General features: G+C 34.4%; 1 protein-coding gene across 3 annotated transcripts in view; it reads right to left on the reverse strand.

Moving 5' to 3' along the window:
• Positions 1-12,811, reverse strand: part of LOC123535289 (acetylcholinesterase collagenic tail peptide-like) — a 135,786-nt gene extending 122,975 nt beyond the window's left edge. Inside the window, exon 1 of one of the 3 annotated variants that reach the window (XM_053520026.1) lies at positions 12,286-12,811. In XM_053520026.1, the coding sequence (XP_053376001.1) occupies positions 12,286-12,413 (128 nt within the window). In that variant the 5' untranslated portion in view covers positions 12,414-12,811. Of the gene's footprint in view, positions 1-6,184; positions 6,423-8,593; positions 8,813-12,285 lie in introns of those variants that run through there. The other 2 variants (XM_053520028.1, XM_053520030.1) reach the window with 2 other exon arrangements.
• Positions 12,812-22,129: the final 9,318 nt, after the last annotated feature.

Genomic DNA, 22,129 nt, shown 5'->3' on the forward strand with positions numbered 1-22,129 from the left:
TATGGGATGTAAGCCAACCATAATAGTTCTTTTATTTCAAAACTCGTAGCACAGCTACTAGCATTTACTACTCAGTTTTATATTTAACTTGTAAAGTAGTGCTGTAAATAATCTAGAGTTTCACATTTCTTCTTTGGACAACGAGTATATTCATATTCCGACAAGCCTCTTGCATCGTAAATGTGTTTGCTTAGATGAATAGGCAGCGCTTAATTGGGATACGTGATGTCAATATGTTTATGCGTGCGATGTTTGATGAAGAAATCTCAAGGCCATATTAATTAATATGATTAACTGATGTAGGTACTAGCCTGTGATATAAATGTTAGTATTATTTGTGATAAAGTATCTTGTAATTCTAATCATAGAATGACCATGTACATTTTAGGTTTATGTATATTTGATGATTTTTATTATTTGTATAAGGATGAGACTGTGATAGATAATAAAATCTCAAACCTAAAATCTTCACGACTCTGAGGATGTAGAATAACCCTCAAGATATTATTTCAGGTATGCGCTAACACCAGGATAGACCTACTGACCTTCCGGATGGCTTCCTCACATGGAAGAATATCTACACCCAACGTGAGATTTCGAAATAGTCAGAGCTATTTTTAAATAATAGCTCCAGTTATTTTTGGGGCTGCGGCAATTTTATCTCCGTATTTGGTCATGAATTTCTTCAGTTGTAATTGATGATGTCAGCGACTATAACGTATAATCGACTTACTCGGTGAGCCAAGCATCTTTTTCACATTTTCGTCAGAGAGTTTGGTTCAAACAGCCGTCAGAAAAAAAAAGTTACAAAAGTGAATTTTTTCGTTTTTATCACCACAAAGTTGGGCTATTCTTTTTCCGTGTGAGTGTGTTGGGACAGCCAGTTGTCAGGAAACTAAATTCTGTGGTTTTGTTTCATCAGCACAAATTGTTGTTTTGTCCTGATGGCTTCGCAATTAAGACTAAGCAAAATGATAGAGTCTCGTAGGTCAAGAGGACGGAAAAGGAAGGCGGATCATGAGTCTGAAGCTTCATCAGTGCCACTGATGTCGGTGTCGGACGTGCCAGCAGTTACAGTTTCGTCGGACGCGCCAGTGAGGTCCGAAGTTGTACAAGTGCCAGCAGTGACGGCGCCGGATGCGCTTTCGGGGTCATCAAGGTCAGCGTTGGGGACAGTGCCTGCTGTAGATGCGATTCCGGGGTCATCAAGGTCAGCATTAGGGACAGTGTCTGCTGAAGCTGCGGTTTCGGGGTCCTCAACGTCAGCGTCTGCTGAATATGCGGTTTCGGGGTCATCAAGGTCAGCGCTTGGGACAGTGCCTGCTGAAGATTCGCAGTGGCGTGGCATTCCCGAGACATGTATAATTAACCCAGTTATTAGTATTCATACCGAACTAGGGGCAATGACACCATCTAATATTAAGGAAAAGATTATTGCTGGAGCCTATGTTGATTTAGGATCGTTATTGAGCAATAAATTTGACTCTGAAAGGGATGGAAAATTTATTATAAATAATTCAGGGGAATTAATTTTCAGAAGAGAATCAAATAACAATCAAAAGATAATGTCAATAGAGGTGTGGACAGATGCTTTTGTTGTTTTCATGAGTATTTTCTTGGCTGTGCATCCTGAAAAAACACAGGAGCTTTTGAAATATTTGCAGACAATACGAATCGCTGCAAAAAAAAATTTAGCTTTGGGTTGGAAAAGTTATGACGAACAGTTTAGGTTTAGAATGTCTCTCGATCCTAATAAATCTTGGGCGAATATTGATTATGAATTGTGGTTGATTTATGTAGGTCATTCAGCATCGGTAGTGTCAAACGAGAATCAAGGTGTACTTAGAAAATGCTTCGATTTCAATTTGAAAACATGTGTAAGACCTTTTTTTATGTATACTCACACATGCTTAAATTGTAGCGGGAATCACCCAAGCCGTTTCTGTTTTACCAATAGGTCAAGGCCATTCGTTACAGTCCACGAACAGACAAGTCCATACCGTCATCAGTCAAGGCCTTCAATCAGAAACCCGACTGCACAACCGAGATTAAACGGCCCTCGGGCCATCACCTATAAACACTAAACTTCTAGCCAAATACGTTTCGAAATATCCTAACAAGGCAGACGCGAATTTATTATTAAATGGATTTTCTAAAGGTTTTCGGCTAAGTTACACGGGTTCTAGATTACCTTCCCGTGCAAAAAACTTAAAATCGGCTTCTACCAGAAGAATTACAAACAAAATTGGACAAGGAAGTAGATTAAGGAAGAATAGCTGGTCCTTTCAGTTCACCACCTTTTCCAAATCTTAAAGTTTCACTTACAGGTCTAGTCCCTAAATCTGACAGAGGTTGGCGTTTAATACAACATTTATCTTACCCGAAAGACCATAGTATAAATGATGGTATTGATGATAGATATTGTTCAGTAAAATATAAGCTATTTGTCTTGGCTCGGTATCCCGACGAGAACGGAGCCGTGGCCAGTCACATGCCAGAACTTAACTAACTTTATTTTGAAAATTTACGTTTATAAACGTTAATTCATAGATCTATTTAATTTGGTGTTTTTATTTGCTGCATAAATTGTTTTGTAAATGCTAATAAATGTTAAATGTTTTTACCTTGTCTTGTTACATTAAGGGTAGCTCACATGACCAGTTATAAGAGTTAGTAAGTTACAACTGATCTATAGCTGAAATGAAATGTTTAATTTTGGACGTAAAAAGTCACATGGTCTTGATGGAGATTTTGATGTGATTTGCTGAGCCAGGATCGAACTTGAAAGTTAAACTTAAAGTTTGTTTTGATACTCTGCAGGCATCAATAATAATCAGAGCTATTTTTAAATAATAGCTCCAGTTATTTTTGGGGCTGCGGCAATTTTATCTCCGTATTTGGTCATGATTTCTTCAGTTGTAATTGATGATGTCAGCGACTATAACATATAATCGACTTACTCGGTGAGCCAAGCATCTTTTCACATTTTCGTCAGGGAGTTTGGTTCAAACAGCCGTCAAAAAAAAAAAAAGTCAGCATGGTCTCATGATTGATGGTAAAAGATTTGTTAGTCATCTGTGATATTATTATCTGATCAACGCATGATGTAGCTGAACTACTTTAATATGTTATAGCTTCACTAAATCATTTAATTTTCTACAGGCTTCGTATTAGTTTGATTTATGCCCTATAAAAAGGTAAAGTACTTACGTTTCTGGATATCAATATGAGCAAAGGACAATTAATAGCAAATAAGTATCACAAGTTGATGTACCATGCACTGACAACGTACACGATTTGCAACACAAGTGCAATTATGATGATGTAAGACTATATATGAGCAACTACATATTTAATAATAATGTGATTTATTATGGAGCTTAATTTGCATTGAAATAGCGGATGTTGCAGTTATTTTTTTAACATATATCTTAACATAATAGTTGTCACTTATTTCGACCCCTATTATAGGTTGGGGTTTCCCCAGAAGTTGTGTATGTTAATGGGCGTCACCATGTCTGATAAATAAACCATTTCTGGTAAACACAGGTACATATTATTCAGTATTTCTGTGCTTGGGTAGTAAAACAAGTATATTGAAGTCTCTAAATACGTTTGGACTACATTTAAAATAATAAAAATGAAATCTACGGCCATTTATTACTGTTTCGGCATGATTTTCTCGTTCGTACTGATATATAATATTCTAGCCAAGATATGAACATTTGCAGACTGTGATATAGATGGGTTTATCAATTGGTTACAGACAATTTCATTTAAACTGGTGGTATCGCTTATAAAATCAATAGAAATTGTGTTCAAAATGGTCATATAGTGTTATAAAAGAACCTATAACTATTTTCCAAGGCTCCTCACTGCTATTTTTGTGCTATTTTAAGGTCGCAATATCATTTTTTGATTAACTGAGGAATGTTCGTGGGAATTAAAGTGCAAGGGTGCCACTTAAAATGGTTTGACTTTTATTTGAGGTTTTCGCGTCAAGCTGTTTGATTTTCACGGCTATGATGAAAAGATCTAATAATGCAAAAATAGAAGTATATGAATACAGTATTATTTTGGATTACCTTGCATTTATGGCATTTACAAATTTATAAATATCTATAGTGATTATAACTATACTGATTTGGTGAACTCGGCTATGTTAGCGAAAAGCATACTTTCTACTGACCTAGTGGATTTCTCACTACAGAAATCAATAAAATATAAATTTTGAAAAAAATATGTGTTTTGTTTTTTTTACTTTTGCAGACTTTTACAACTTGCCAGCGCCTTTGGTTCTACCTAGAAACCATGATAAACCTCTTGTATGCCAGAATTCAGAATACACCAGAATATATTTACAACATAACTGACAATATTCTTCATTTTTCAATGAAACATATACATTTGTACTACACTTATTTCCAGATTCATTGTTTTAGCAAATATATTGATATGTACTCGTATATGCAGCTCTACACACAGAATTACTGCGTTTAAAGACATTTTATGAGGGTTTTCTACATCTGAAGTAAATATCTACAAATAAAACATTTAATGAGAGGCGGGCACTGGAAATCTTTAACCTTTGTTTACAGTATACTAGTTCAATCATAAGAAGGGGAAAACCTGTACTGTGTTTACTATAACGTAGTCAGGTGGTTCACCATTTAACACAAATAGAACAAAAATAGTGATGATAAAGATAAAAGTTTATGACACGAAACGGGTCGTTTTAAATTAACTGCCTGGGAAAATTGCACAAGTAAATTTCAACTTCACTTTACATTTTTATATTCGACTAAAACAAATAGGATACACATTACAACCATAAAATTCTTATCAGTACATATAAATGATGTCTAAAATAGTTTTTTCTTTATCTACTGTTTTTTTTTACAATAATCAGTTTTTGGGGTCAAAAAGTAGGGACCAAAACAAATATCTGCCCCCCCCCCCCCCCCCCCCCTCCCACCTCCACACACACACCCCACACTCTCAAAATTAGTGTGGAGGGGTTGGCCAATCAAGGCCGCTCTGCTCCTACGCTTTGTGACTGCGCTAATACGTTTTTAAGAAGGGCTTTGTACACAACGTATTTTAGCTCCACAGTGGTGCCCAACTGTTTCCCTGTATTTGTTCCTCCTGTCCTTGATGCTTATGTCATTTGCGTACATTTACAGCATTTGCAATGGATGATTTCGGGAGTTATAAGTTACATTTGCTTTTACTTTGCTTTTGTGTTTTAGTATGCTCTATACATGTTTGGCCCAGATAAAAATCCCATTTATTTAATTAACTTACGAGATAGATAGTAATTTATTATACGCATACATAGCTCGAAGTACTTACAACGTCAGTCCTAAATTACTTACAAACTAGATAGCTTGGTGTCTAATGTTAGTTGTATAGTATTATTTAAAACATTTTGACATATTATGAAAATACACTATGTACGTTCATCCACAATAAGTATGTTCAATATCCCCACTTTTGTCAATGAACGCAAAATTGCAAACAAATTAATAAACAATTATCAGTTAAATACCACAAATTGTGAAAATGTGTTAATAATTAAATTGAAACTTTGGTGGCTCATTTCTGCCATTGCGTATTTACGTGTTTGCGCGTTTGAAGAGCGCCAGCACCCAAATATGCCAGATCAACCTAGAGCACCAATGTGATAAGTACTTTGTAGATCGTACCCGTGTGCTAACATGTCGTTCTGACATGTTCGCAAGCGCCAACAAGCCAACATGCCAGAACGACAAACTATAAAATACGACAAGTACCTCATTTGTCGTATTGGTGCGTTAATTTGTCATTCTGGACAGTTGACATGTTAGAACTCTTCAAGAGCACCAACATGCTAGAAAGAAACATCTCATGCAACAGAAGGTGTTGACTGATATAAAAAAGCAACAAATGCAGCTATCTTGGTTTTATCTAGATTCTTTTTTGCATATCTACCAGTTAAGATATGATGTTTAAATCTGTCAATTAAAGCTACTCATTCACAATAGATAATTTCAAAAATCCTCCTAAATTCTAACGATTTTTTAGAAAACACAATCAGCAAGAAACATTATATTGATAAAAAAAAAACTTGAGATTCTATTAACTACATTTAACTACAAATCTGCAAACGAGTCAGTAAGTTAAAAAAATGATTGCTTGAACTTACTGTGACATAGGTTGCATAAAGTAATGCCCATATCTTGTACACTCTATCTTATCCTCAAACAGCACAAGTAAAACCACCACTATTCCTTTAAGAGACGAAAACGCCTCAAAACTATTTATACACATCGTTTCAAAAGCATAAGCCGAACATAACTCTATGTTTAAAAGAAATGGCGGGAAATCCAAATGATAAACGTATATATATTTATAAGATTATCTGGTTAATATTAATTGAACGAAGCAATTTCTTCCGCCTATCTGCAATATTGGCGTATGCTACTCAAACACAGAGCATTTGCTTCTAGCAATTAAAATAGCCTTGGTGAAAGAAAACTTTCCATAGCGGCATTTAGAATTTTTCTCTGGTGCCAACTGTGAAATTGACATCAGTATAAACAAAGAATTAAATCATGATATAAAAATATTAGATCTAGCTCAATTAACCGTTTTCAGACATCATGAATCTACGTTCCGCGGAGAAAAGAGCTTCTGTTTGCCGTTACTTCATAGATCTTCGTTTGTTTTGCTTTTTGCAATTCTAGGAAGTCCAACACATCGATAACAAATGCCATAGAGATAACTGTAGTTTATTCAAAGCGGGAAACATCAGCGCAAATACTCTGCTTGTACTCAATAAAAGTTAAATATAGAAATCTATTTTTATTTCCAGTGGGATAAAACTACATCCAATATTTTAGGACTTCTGGTTGTAACAGTCAGGTATCATAAAGTAAAGGTATGATCATCTCACATATTTTTACCATACATATTGCATCACAATACTAATTTTCTTTGACAAATTAAAAAATACGAATATGCAAAGACCTGTATAATGATGAAAAACAGACCTATTTGTGTATTTAAGAATGTGTTTAAAACATGCTTTTGCTGCTTTATAAAGCAAAACAGTTTTAAATTTCGAGCCTCTTACATTAGTCATGCTTATTTCGATAAACTGATTAAAGTGCATGACACACCCCGTTACTGAACATTCTTCCAGCACCTGGCCATCCTTTCTTCGGAAACATTACTCTTTTGACTGCGCTTTAGTATTTTGGCAGTCAAAAGTATAAAGTACACTTTCTGGACGGAAGATTTTCATGCAGACTTATTGTGAATGAAACACAGACATGTTAGCTTCACTACCGGAAACTTGTAGAGACGGCAGCTCATTAGGTTCAAAGAGATTCTAATTCATCAATTAAGGTCTATAAATATTCGTCTATAAATATTCGTTAAATAGTTTAAGTGAGCGTGTGGTTTGTGAATAAGTACAATTCTCAATGAGTCTAGAAAGAAATCAGAAACGTTCGTATCGTATGGTTACGTCACATAGAAATTGAGAAAGAGTGGGAAAATGACGGCATGTAGTGGAAACTATTTCCAGTTAACATAGCCATCTGAGGGTCTGCCTATTTGATCAAGGGACATCAGTGCAAAAATGAATATGAATGGAATGTATATAAGTTTTGTTCTAAATGTCGATATAAATATATCAGCTGTCCCCATGTATATCACACATATCAAAATAGAATGCACTTGTTGTACATGATGCACGAAACATCAGAAAATAGTGAACTAGATAAATAGCATAAATAGCTTAATAAATCTTAGGTTGGAACTAGTTTTATTTTTGTCTTAAGGGGCTACAATGCAAATGTACAATTCTCTTTATGCTTAACTTATCTATGTGTTCTAACTGAATAGTCAAAAGCATGCCAGTTTGATTTATCAGTCATCATCTTTATAATTATATTGTATCCTATATTTAGTGTTATGCTTTAATAAGACAATTATTGTATTTCTCTAACATATCTGTACGTGTTAACAAAAAAAAAAACAACAACAAAAAAAAAACATGAAAGTGGGCTACATTCTGTGAATGAAGCTGTTCTCTCTTGGTCTTTTTTTTTCTTGATTTCTATGTTCGGGTACCTTTAATTCATATTTGACCAAGATAAAAATCCCATTCATAAAGTTAAATTATGAGTTTTGTTAATGTAGGTACAGATATAAAGCATCAACGATCCTAATATTTACACACTATATATAAGTGTACAAGGTGATTTAAAACATGTTGACATTGTGAAAACATAACAAATACGGAGAATTAAGTGCATTCATATTTTGTTTTGTTTTTATGTTGGAAAAAAAGTACATACGCGTATAAGCAGATGTTAACTTAATTTCATGATATAACGAGTCTACTATTTTCAACTTGCTTTGAATAAATTATAAACATAACTAAATTAAATACTGGCTGATGCCAACTTCACTACCGAATGTGAACGATGGTATAGCGGATTTTGGCGAAGATGCATTTATCCCTCCTGCAAGAGGTATAAGGTTCACAAATCTATGACCAGCTTTTAAACAACTAGCAATTGAAAAAATAATTTAATACACTTACTGTCGAGAAGATTGCATACCGTAGTGTCTATATCCTTTACATCTCACCACATTCTCAAACAATATCAGAAGTAGAATGAACACAAATCTTTTAATATGCATAATGTCTTGAAATATAGTTATATCCATTGTTCAGAAAAACAAAGTTCGAATATACGTCTATGTTCGTAATCTCAAGTTTAAAATAAAAACTTTGGGACTTCCAGTCCATTTATATATAGTGTGTGTTGCCCTGTCCTATATCACCTCGACATGCCAATCATGCTCCTCAATAAGCAACAGATAAGCCTGTCGAAGTAAATATTTCCAACAGCGGCAGATTTAGAATCCTACAGCGATAAAAATGCTAGTCGTAAAACTGATATAAGTATAAACATAGAATGAATCGATTATTTGATGAAAATGTTCTTAATAAATACTAATGTCAATATATCAAATTGATTAAAACAAACAATTCAACATTTGTAATTTCATTCACTAACAGAAACAAGAACTGTTATATTACATCTTTTTCGCAATACTGTTAAGTACAATACTATAAATATCAAATGCCAAAAAGATACGTGTAGTTATTCGCCGCGAAATAAAAACTCATTGCAACTAAATATAAGTTAAAATGTAGAAACTGCATCTACAAGCTGACAACTTGTTAAACTGTTAGAAGCAGAAATCATGTATTTAAATTATGATTCATATCAAATATTCTTGACCCTCCACATTGTATCACAATTAACAATATTTTAAAGGATCAAACATGTTTTATACTGCAAGACATATTCTAGGGTTATTTAGAAACTTGTGATATATGTTTTCTATGACACAAATTTTAAAAATCCGTGCCTCCTGGTAATTGTATAACTATATAAAGATCCGCCTAGTTATCTCCCCTCTATCTCGCTAATCTTCTGTTCCAGGGGCCGTATTCATAAAGCATCTTAAGTATAAGTATAAGAAATTGATTATTTTCTTAAGTATTACTTAGGTAAGAAATTTATTTTACTTAAGTATATTTGTTATTCATAAAACAACTTAATAAGTAATTCTTGGCTTTTATTGTGGACGAAAACATTTAAAAAAAAGCATTAATTTCAGACAGATACAACATGCACAGCTATGTTTAAAGTGCTTTTATCTGAAAAACAACACTTTAATCGTACTCACGACGCCATTTTGTTTTCTGACTTAAGTCATTTCTTACGTATCTTAAGTTTAAGCTGTTTTATGAATAGGACTTAAGTCTTTTACTTAGACTTAAGCTGAAATCACCACAAACTTAAGTAAAATTTTCAACTTAAGTCAAAACTTATACTTAAGATGCTTTATGAATACGGGCCCAGATCCACTCGTCAACTTCTTCAAAATTCTCACTGTGCATTAAACATGTTTATAACAAAAGAACAATCATCCGAATGAAATTTCTTTAAACAAATAATAGTCAAGGACGCAGACTTAGTCTTGTGAGTGAACCAGACGGTGAAACAATTAAACAGTCTGAAACATATGGTGGTTGATTTCTGCTAACGTCGTCTTTTCGTTCAGTCGTCTTCGTCTTTTCGTTCTGTCGTGTTTTTCTTTTTTCGAAATAACGACAGATACTATGCGCCGATAACGGCGCCTTAAATTCGTCGTCTTTAATAAATATTGCGAAATAAAGAAACAACGAAAGGACGGCAAGTGACAAACGGTCGTCTTTCGTTGTTTCGCCTCCCGTCACTCATGCGCATAACATTACTTTATTGTAATAATAACTCTGCTACTCATGAACTCATAGTTCAACATCCTATTAACATGTACACGTTTGCACTGCGCATGTTTACCGGAAGGCGAAACAACGAAAATAAAACGTTTTTTTTATTTGTCGTCTTTGCGTTATTCTGTGCCACGAAACAACGAAGCAAACTGAAAAGACGACATTTTTCAAGCCCTGTAAATGGCAACTCAGTCGTCATTTCGTTCTTTTGCGTTTTTCCGCGACAATAACGCTAAATCGTTGTCTTTTCGAGTTTCCGTGGACGAAACAAAAACAGAACGAAAAAAAAACGAATGACGACGAAAACGACGTCTTTTTGGTGGGCGAAAAGACGACAAAACGAAAAGACAACGTTTGCAGAAATTGGCTAGCAGAATAAACTGCTTCACAGATACTAACGTTCATCATATAGGTCTATAAATGACAATCCTTAATCAGCATGTACTGTTTAGATAAGTTTTAGTCTTATGAGTTTAAAAAAAAGCGAAAATGACTAGCTAAAACATTTAAGCTTCATACTGTTACGGATCTCTCTGAACGCAACCGTCAGAAAATAAAAAGCGTTGTAGCCAGATAACTAAATCTATGCTTTGCAGGAACAAGTCAAATAAAACATACCGAGTAGAGAAATGATAAATTACTTCAACATAAATTAGTCGACAGTTTTAAAATTCGTGAAAACATTAACACGCTAATGTCTAGGGATGCCAGTCAGAAGAAGAAATTATTTATTTTCTGAGCAAAGTGTTGGAGACTTCAGGACGAATTTTGTATTGTTTCTCGTCATCTATATCGGAAGTAGGTTGACTTTTAACATATGTTGTAGTTGATATGTATGTTCAATATTTAACTTTACCTGGCATATTAAATTAGATTACAGTTGAAACATTTCAAGACAAAATGAGAATGATTTATTATTTAAGTTAGATATTGGTATTTCAAGCATATTATTTACGAAATCTTGGATGCAGTCCCACATATACACATTGCTGAAGGTTTTCTTATTCTATTAACATGGATATTCTTGTAGGATCTCTGCTGTTATATTAAAGTATTGTATAGGTATTTGGACCTTGTTGAAGCCTCATTCTGAGATATGCTGTAAATTATTATACCAGCGCCATTGGCGTAGACGCGATCTCAAAGATTAGGAGGGCGAGTAGGTGGGCGGGGGATCAATGGAGCCGAACCTGAAAACTTTTGGACAGCTATACAAATACTCTCTTAACTTGGTTTATTTTATCTACTGGTATTTCTGTTAGGGAAAAAACAACAGATGTTTGGGTTATAAGGAGTAAGGGTTGGGATAAGGCAAAGCATATGCTCCCTATCCATAGCACCTCGACCTTCCCCCAACCCCATCCCACCTTGCTTCTCCCTTTGCCCCTTATGTATACATATAATGTACTAATTATGTTTATTATAATCCTTGTATTATTTATTTCTTAACATCAGTCGAACTTGATGCTTCTTATTCACATATACGGAGAATAAAGTGTATTTATTAAATGACCATTTATTGTTAGTGAAAATACATATGTGTTAGCAGGAGTATACTCCCTTGTAAACTATCTGATAAAATATTGAGACTTTTATGTTTTCTTAAATAAGCATATATTAGATACCACTTCTCGTTAATAAATTCAAAACAACCATGCCCATTATTAAGTTTGCAAACATGTGTTTTATAGTTTAAAAAACACTATGTAAAATCATAAAATGTGTAAAATGAGTCTGAACCGAAAGTGTACAGATATCTGCATAGAAAAGCAGTCATCCACTGCAGTCATTGTTAATACATTTCATCAGTTAAGACAGAATGCGTTTATAATGTCAGTTAAAACTATTTATTCATTTATTACAAGAAATACATTTCCATACATTTTACTACAAACCTGTGAAGAACACACTCTTGACATGTAAATTAAAAAAAAAATACCTACCTTGACCTGGGTTGGATAAAGTAGCGTGCATATCCCTTGCAATCAACCATATTCTCATACAGTGCCAGGAGCAGAAATAACACAAGTCCTTTTATGGCTGAAAACTCGTTTATAATATTTATATCCATGGTTTATAAAAAAAAAGAAAATTCGAATATATGTCTATATTTATATTCGTAAATTAAAAAAAAAAACGGCGGGAAATTCCAGATAATAATTATATCGTATGTATATTTATCAGATTATCCTGTCCTATTAAGTGTACATATTATACTTGTATGCTACTCAATGAGCATTATGATTGGCGGCGCACAACGCTTGTTCATTGCAACTGATTTAAATGTTTCCAACAGTGGCAGATTTGGATCTTATAACGATAAATCTTCCCGTCGTAAATATGAGATAAGTTTAAACATAGCCTTGAAATTGAATGAGGTCCGAAATATCCAGATTTCAAATTTAATTCCAAACAAATCCAGATATCAAATGAGATAAACATTTGTAACTTTATTAATGACAGCATTTCACAAACTGTAAAGAGATAAGAATGAAATTACACCAAGTTTATTTATTTTTGCCATACTTCACAATACAAAATGCCAAAATGATAACTTAGTTCATCCACAGTGCAATTGCTATGATTTTATGTTAAATGAGACGCAACATGAGAAAACCAACATAGTGCATTTGCGACCAGCATGGATCCAGACCAGCCTGCGCATCCGCGCAGTCTAGTCAGGATCCATACTGTTCGCTTTCAAACCCTATTGCAATTACAGAAACTGTTAGCGGATGCGCAGGCTGGTCTGGATCCATGCTGGTCGCAAACGCACTATGCTGGTTTTCTCACGGTGCGGCTCAAATATAGATATCTATTTGATTTACACCGGACTTAAAAACTGCATCCATTTTTTAAAAAAAAGAAATTCGCCAAAAGTTGTAACAGTTTTGGTCCTTCAGGATGAAACGCAGTATTGATAGTAATTGAAGCACAGTAATCATCTGAATTACAATGTATTACAAAGCTTATGTATATTCTACGACATTTAAATCAAAGTCATCTGTCCACCATGTTTCAATTATCTCGTTATGCCACTGAAATATCCTCACACGTTACCTAACCTACAATACGTTGTAAATTATACAGATGCAAATCATATGTTTTGTGCCAAAACAAATTTTAGTTAGAAGAACTTTTTCACAGTCAATTTAAAACTGATATGAAAATGAAGAGAAATTTATGTTATTGCGCAATGCATAGTCGCAACCGTACCTGTTTTCTTGCAAAATAATGCAAGACAATAGTATGAGATTCTTTCACTGGTTGTGGGTGCAGATGGGAATTTACGGTCTCGAGGGTAACTGTTTAGGCGGTAACGAGGCTCCTGCCGAGTTACCGCGTAAACAGTTACCCGAGACCCGCGTATTCCCGTCTGCACATAAAGCCAGTGATAGAATCTTTTTCTTGCATACCATATTCAACAAATAATAGTAAAGATAAATACAAACACATGATTTTCTCACAGCATTTTTTCTTATAATAGCACATTAACAAAGCGCGGGAACTTTACGTCCGTAAACAGGAAGTACGTCATGACGTTACAACGACGAAAACAACGTAATAGTTCCGGTTTTATTTTATCATCTACAGTGAAACGTTATGTTATTTCCGTAAAATGACCTCTTTTGAATCGAGAAATACATATGTTATAAGAAACAAAGAGGAACTATCAAGGTATTTCATTTTTATCCCGTTTTACGTAAGACATTATTATTACTACACACATCTGTGCATATGTAGTTCGTTATAACGTTTCGATGGATGTCGATTTTAAACCGGGTTTAATATGGTTTTACCTACTTATACGTGAATCGTAGAAATATCCATGTCGGTGGCTACTAAAAAGAACAAAAAGAACTGCGTATATCCTCCACTCATAGGAATAAATTGTTAACATTTTATATCCACATTAATCTACTGTAAATACAATGATTAATATACAGTAGGCACATTGCAATCTTCTGCATAGGCCGGAGATATAGTAGATCTCTAGTTCAAGTATACTCGTTTCTTATTTCAACACTGACAACAATGGAGTCACTGCCATTAACTTACACACGAAAGTATTAACCCCCGGATGGAGTTTTCCAGCTCACCGTGAAATCATCAGAACCCAGTCTGTGTGCAAGAAAGTACAGCAAAAATACATTGCCAGTTATAGTCCTCTCACTCAGTGCCTTAATTAATATTGTACATTTTATACAGAATTATACTCTTGTATCACGAGAAATTAAGAGGACTGCAATTCCATCAGGCCGGATAGATTAGACATCTTTAGTGTCAAGGATATACTGTTTGTAATTTCGAACATCTAAACATGGGTCCGGCCTAATAACAACTATAGAACCGTCCCGTGATTTAGCTTCTAAATCACAACCTGTTTACAAGCTAAGTAGTAGACAGTCAACGTGTATATCATGTACTAAATTGAAAAGGCGGATTAGTATCTACACTTTTCGTTTCTTCTAGGGTGGTTAGTTTTATGCGAGCTTAAGCCTTGGAATAATTCTTACTGCGAAACTTGTAATATCGTCAGCTCTTCAGTTAAAAAAACAGTTCAAAGAGAATCTAATCACCATTAATGTCTAAAATATCGTTAAAGCTTAGAGAGCAGTGTTTTTTGCGTTAGTATAGAATGGCCTAGTTCTCATCAAAGATTTGTTTATAATATTAGACTGTAAAAATGTGACAAAACACTCGCGCTCTGTTTTTAAGTGAAAAAGATACGGTAATAAAAATATCCTTTCTCTGACAGAAAAAAAAAACATGTGGACAATATTGTAAAGTTGTATATATAGCACAGAACACTTCTTTGAAATAAAATTCAACAAGAAAACATACTGGGTTACTAGTATGTAAGCCTGAAAAATGTTACTTGAAAATTTAAAATATCATAATCATTAAAATTATGTGGAATCTAGAAATAGGTTGATCGCTTTATCATTATACTTATTAATATTGCACAGCTCTGTGAAAAGTAAGACAGCTTTTCGTAGTATTACTATATTTGCGGAATATGCCATAAATACATGGTAACAACCAATTAGCAAAAAAAGAACAAAATAAAGTACTACTACAGCGGAAGTTTTTGAACACTTACGAAAACCACAAAGTACGTATCTCTTTGATATATGGAGAGATTGTAGGCATATAACGTTCAGAATAAGCTCTTATTCGTAACTCAAAAGCAGAACTTTGTTTTTCTCTCCGTCATCGTGTTGCAATAGGCAGTTGGGAATTAAAAAAAAGCTAAACAACCTTGGGCCACATAAAAGGCGTTCAAACACTATTGTCCTTGTATTTTGACAAATGTTTTTATATATAGAACTTAAAAGTATTTGAGTATTTTATTTTATTTTATTTTTTTATTTATTTTTTTTTTTGTCGAAACTGGTTTGAAAAAAAAGGTTACCGAGAAGCGTAAAAAATAAGCAACATTATTTTCTTAAATGAAATAAAGAAAATATAACAACAAAGCAAGAAGAGGGCATTATAATAGTACTGTAACTAAAACCGACGATACTGATTCAATACAATTAGCCGAGCTCCAAGAACGCAGCAAGTAAATGATTGACAAAATAATTAAAGAAACATAATATGGACACCACACTGGCAAAAACTCCACGGGGGAGTTTAATCCGATTGATGTAGCTTAAGCAAGACCATGTTCTAAAATAACATGACATTGTAAATGTGGTAATCCCTGTAAGTTGAATCTCTTACATACGCAATTATTACAAAAGGCACATTATGTAAAACACAAAAATGCAGATGTAAATAGTTACAAGCAACATGAAATGAACCATACATGCATGTTGCAGAAGGCAGAGCATCAAGAGAAACACCAATAATGGTCCGACGACATAGGCCAAAGAATGAGTAATTCAAAATGATTCAGTTCAATTAAGCTTTAGGACCTTCCTATTATGGAATATTGCACCGTCAGACATAATCAAATAAGAAAGCATAGCGTACGTCCCACTGTAGATGGCCTAAACACCAAACATGGACCTGTCTCTAAAAGTTGAATTATATTTTATTTTAGAAAACTGTTTTATACCGCTAATGATAAAGGATGAGGAAACATTGTGTGGATAACGGAAATATATAATATTATAATGATAAAAATCGGGGAAAAGACTACATAAATTAAAAAAGACAACAAAAATATATCATTTTTATGTAGGACCACAGTCTACACATGCAAGACAGTGATAACAGACAGTAATAGGTCAAGAAGGTCACGAAAAACATACATACAACAGACGTCTACGCTGCAATGACCATGAGATTAAAAGAAAAATATCATGACAACATGATATGAGTTAATGAAATGGAGAGAAATATTAATGATGATATCTTAGTAAATAAACGATTAAGTGTACGTAAACAATGAACATGTCAAGAGACAGGATATAATTTGTTTTGCATTAAAAGAAACACTTATCAGAGTCACAATTTCTGATATCAAAAGGGGTGTGCATTCTACATCTTGGAATACTCACTCGAGAATGACCTATCATATAATGATCTCTACGAATTCTGAGGTATTCATTTTTGATATTATGTCATCCATATGCACAGTTTTATGAACCCCATATTTTGTGGTGGGTGATACAATCGCCACCCTGTCCTTCTGTCCTTTCACCCGTTCAGATAACTCCTATAAGATCAAGGTTTTAAATGTATCGATACGAAGTGAACTTCCGCAAATTGCCTGCCAGGAAGTTACTGTATCATCCCCGATTTAGCAGTTATCGTTTTTCGAATTTTTATACTCGGAATTAAGTTGCGACGTCCCTTTGCATCGCCTTCCTGGCCGTCACGTGACTCTTCTAGCGGGTCTAGAATTTTCTGACCTTTCAGCCCAGTTTATGTTTTACGCGCTAACGCCCCGCATGGAATTTGATATTAATTTTTTTAGGTAATAATAAAACTCTCAATACCCACTTTACTTTGTCATTGTTTATTTGTTTAAACAGTCTAATCTGTTTTGCACAATGCCAGTATTCACACTGGCCATAGTTTTCGCAGAAGCGGTGGATCCAACGCTGAAGCGGTGGAGGATTCGTCGCAGAAGCGGTGGAGAAATATGGCCGCCTGACTAAACTTACGCTGTCAACAGTACTTTTTCTAATGAGTTTTTCACGTTTGACTGAAAACAACCACTGAGACAGGAACCCACATGTGTACTCGTCCAGCCACAAACACTTGTTCAGTGCAATTCTCTGTCATTAATGTGAACATTTCAGTACAGTTTAACGAGGGACTGCCGTTTTTGTAGAATTTCCATCAAAAATGGTAAAATCTTGTACAAAACGACCCCTAAGCACGTTGCATCAAAACGTAAGTATGACACTATCTAGCAAAAACTATTTCTCCGTAATCGGTGAATTTTCATTGCAGGCATACAAAATAATCGACCAAAAATGATTCCAACGCAGTGTGCAGTGGGTACAATTGCAACGCATTACGGTGTATTTTATTTCTTTAATATTCGATAAGGACTTTTAACTTAACTATACAGCACTTTTCCCGGGATTCTGATTGGGTAAGGGCCATGAAATCACTTTGACATTAGCTAGCAACAGAAACTGATAATTTAAAAGAAATATATGATTGATTTGCACATTCGTAAATAGAAAATATCAAGTGACAATATTGATTGTTTGATTAAATGCTGACCACATGCGACTTCTGCATCGTATGATGTACTAAATTGACTGAAGTACAATACAATGGCTAATACGTAGTATACCATTACAAAATGCAATTGAGCAGCTGCGTTATAGGAGTTTAGATTTTTTAACAAGTAGGCTGATTTACCTCTTCTTCTACAATATCCTTAAATGTTTACCACAGGATCTCAAAGTGTCAAGGAAAAAGTTTAGATTTTTTACGTAGTGACAAGATGAGATTATGTGATCGCCCTTCGTCCGCCGTCTGTCCGTCCGTCGTCCGTCCACAATTTCATGTGAGCAAGACAGAGACCACATTTTGCAATAGATTTTAATCCCTGAAAGAGCCAAAATGTGTTAATCTTAACCTTATGAACACGATAGAAGTGCCATTTTACTTTCAACTTTAACCATACTTAGATACAAATTAAGTCACAATAAGATCACGGTTCCTTTTGAAAACCAGCTAGATTTCATCATAGTTCTAGAGATACTACCCCTGAAAGGGGCAAATTTTCTATTCTGGCCCTTTCAGCCATATGAGGTTTCATTTATGCTTTGATTTGATACAAACTTGCATGGAATGTTTATCTTAATAATCTCTAGGTCAAGTTCGAAACTGGATCCTGTGGGATCAAAAACTAGGTCACCAGGTCAAATCAAAGGAAAAGCTTGTTAACACCATAGATAAGAGGCCACATTCATGACCTCATCGTCGGTAATGTTTATCTTGATGATTCCAAGGCTAAGTTTAACATTGAAAAATAAACGAAGAAACAGAGTACAAACAACTAACAACAGGCAAGCAGATAGCAATGATACAACAAATAAAAGACAAAAAAATTCATTTCTCCTCTGAAAACGGCCACAACGCCAATCAAACATAAGAGACATATAACTCTTTGTTCTAGTGCCAAGAGGACGACAAGGAAACAACTAATTTCGGTTATTCTTATTATAACAACTGAAGAGAAATTACAGCAGGCAACATCCATAACTTTGTTAAAAAATGATGAAAATACTATAAAAATGACAAATGGTTGCAGCATGTGCAGTGTATTGGAGAATACTCCCCCGCCCCCAACCCAAATGCGTCACCAACTTCGATATTTTGTGGCCAAAACAAATTAGGGCCAGCGGAAACCCTGTTAATTTGTACATTAGATAAGTTGGTCTGTTATGTGATGTAAGAGTCGCATGTGGTCAGCATTTAATCAAACAATCGATATTGTCAGTTGATATTTTGTATATAATTAGGGAAACGGAAGATGAAGAAAAACTTCATGCGTTCATATAAATAATCATAATTGATATGTATTTAGTACGAGAGAACATGGCGTTATTATTTGGAAGTAGATTTAGTAACATAATTATGGTTCAAAATAAAGCATACTTTTCGTGTATGTATTCAACAGAACGGAAGTGCAAATCAATAGTATATTATTACTAAACATTCAGTTTCTATTGCTGTCAATTGTCAAAGTGATTTCATGGACCTACCCAGTCAGAATCCCGGGAAAATGCCGTCAACTTAAGTTAAAAGTCCATAACAAACATTAAAGAAACAAGATACACCGTAATGCGTTGCAATTAAACCCACCGCACACTGCGTTGGAATCATTTTTGGTTGATTATTTCATATGCCTGCAATGAAAATTCACCGATTACAGAGAAAAAGTTGTTGCTTGACAGTGTCGTACTTACGATTTGGTGCAAACGTGCTCAGGGGTCGCTTTGTACAAGATTTTACCATTTTTTTATGGAAATTCTACAAAAAACGGCAGTCCCTCGTCAAACTGTACAGAAGTGTTTACATTAATGACAAAGAATTGCACTGAACAAGTGTTTGTGGCTGGAACAGTACACATGTGGGCTCCTGTCTCACTGGTTGTTTTCAGTCAAGCGTGAAAAACTCATTAGAAAAAGTACCGATGACAAAATAAATGTAGTCAGGCGGCCATATTTCTCCACCGCTTCTGAAACGAATCCTCCACCGCCGCGGCGTTGCAACCACCGCTTCTGCGAAAGCTATGGCCAGTGTTGTATTGATAAGAAAGTAAAGTCTTGTCTGGATAACTCCTCTTAAAGTTTTCTTTCCAGAAACTTACAGCAATGTCTCACAATGTCTCAAGATGCAGTTATCTTGCGGTTATTGTCAGAACATACGTAATAATTGGAAGTGCATTGTGCAAGAAAAAACGCGCATCTGTCTTGAAAATGTATCGGTTTATCTCCGCATTCTGCATGGAATGTTTGCATATAGTATTTATTCTTATAATACATGTGGAGCTGGAAAGTGAATAAAACTTGATTTACTAATACATTATGCAATAATTACCACATTGTATGCTTTTCATTATTTGTGTTTATTTCTTTACGTCTTATATACCAACAGTGGCCTGTCACATTTTCGGGTAGAATGCAACACCTTCCTATTAGCTCTTGTGTACATTTGTTCTGCAACTGTGTGATCTTATTTATGGGTATACATTGTTGTATAATCAGCAAGCACATCTGTTTTACAATTATTCAAAAAATGTGTGGCGAGTCATTTCTAAGAGTCATGTTGAGGAGCCCCCTGACCGGCCCAAATTTTCATTTGACGTTTCATTAGTTTCAAATGCACGTGCTGAAGCGTTCTAAAATGGAACAGTGAATTATCACAAAACTTAAAAGTCATTTATATTTTCGATCAACTAATCTGAAGGTCTTATATGAAAGACTTTAGAACCAGTTAACTCACCATTACTTGCATTTGGAAGCTAATCATCTTCGTGTTTCTCTAGATAATTTTGGCAAGAATGGTTTTGTCTGAAGTCTGACTGTGATGTGTGTATCAAGTCCTGTTGGATATTTATCCTTGTTTTTATATATGTATGTTAATATATACTGGTAGTTACATTGGGCCAGCCTAATCACCAGCCTTCGTTACATGACTTGAACAGATTTCGTTTTGGAAGAGAATTCATTATTGGAACAAGGCTACTTAATAATATATTAGATCTTTGCCCTCGGTTTTTAGACATATTGTTTGAAATTCCGTGTTTGGTATTACTTCATTGATTAGATCTGCCAGTTTCTTAATGCTGAAGATTTCACTATCCGATTAAAGTTTGTGTCTTCCTTATCTTTCTATGCAGCTCTTAATATCTTAATAGGTCAACCTCTTAATAACACTCCTCAATGCGAAGAGGCCAATATAGTATTAGAAAAATGAAATGTGATTGACTGAAAAAGTATGGCAAACGCTCATAATGATTAATAGCTGCATATCCCCCTTGTGTGTCGCTCAGAATTAAAAGGGAAACTGAAACCTGACGTTTCCTCTCTAATACCCTAATGTGACGTGTATCATTTCAGCCACGGACGCACACCTTGGTAGAACCATTGACCTTCTGCAAGCTAGCCGCTGCATGATGTATATTTTATTTCATAGAACTGGTTTATCTTAACACATTTTACCTGTATTGCCTCTAATAGAGCTGTTGACGACAACAGACTCTATAAACATTATGGTCTGTGTTCTTAGTATTTAAACTGCTTTATTGTGCATATAGCTGCAATGTGTTATTTGAATTGTGTTCCAGATGTATGTTCATATTATCCTAAAATTCATAGCTTGTTATCAAACTTTTATCAGTTGGCATGTTGAAAAGATTTTCATGTTTGAATGTGAAAAATGCAAGTTGTTTACTTCACATGCATTTGAAAATTAAGTATGTACGTGTCTCAAAAGCGTTATAGAAAATGACTTTTTTTGTAACTGGTAAAGATCCAAACATTTGGTGAAAAGAATAATGGGCAAATAATTTTCGAACAGTTTTTATGAAATTACAGAAATACAATGTATATTTCTATTTTCAGAAACACGATTTTAAGTTGTTTACTTTACTTTTTGTATAAAAAGTTAATAAGTTAATGTTATATACTGAAAAAGAAATGGCTGAATGATGGTTTATAGCGAATTTGCCGCAAAAAATATGAAGAAAATTTGTTTTAAAATTTCGCTTATGTTGTTTCTTTTTGAATAAAATAGATTATACAACGGCCATTTTCAATTTTAAACATGATATTTTAATTTCCAAATTTAAACAACTTCTGACAT

The sequence above is a fragment of the Mercenaria mercenaria genome, chromosome 12, assembly GCF_021730395.1.
Source record: "Mercenaria mercenaria strain notata chromosome 12, MADL_Memer_1, whole genome shotgun sequence".
Taxonomy (NCBI): domain Eukaryota; kingdom Metazoa; phylum Mollusca; class Bivalvia; order Venerida; family Veneridae; genus Mercenaria; species Mercenaria mercenaria.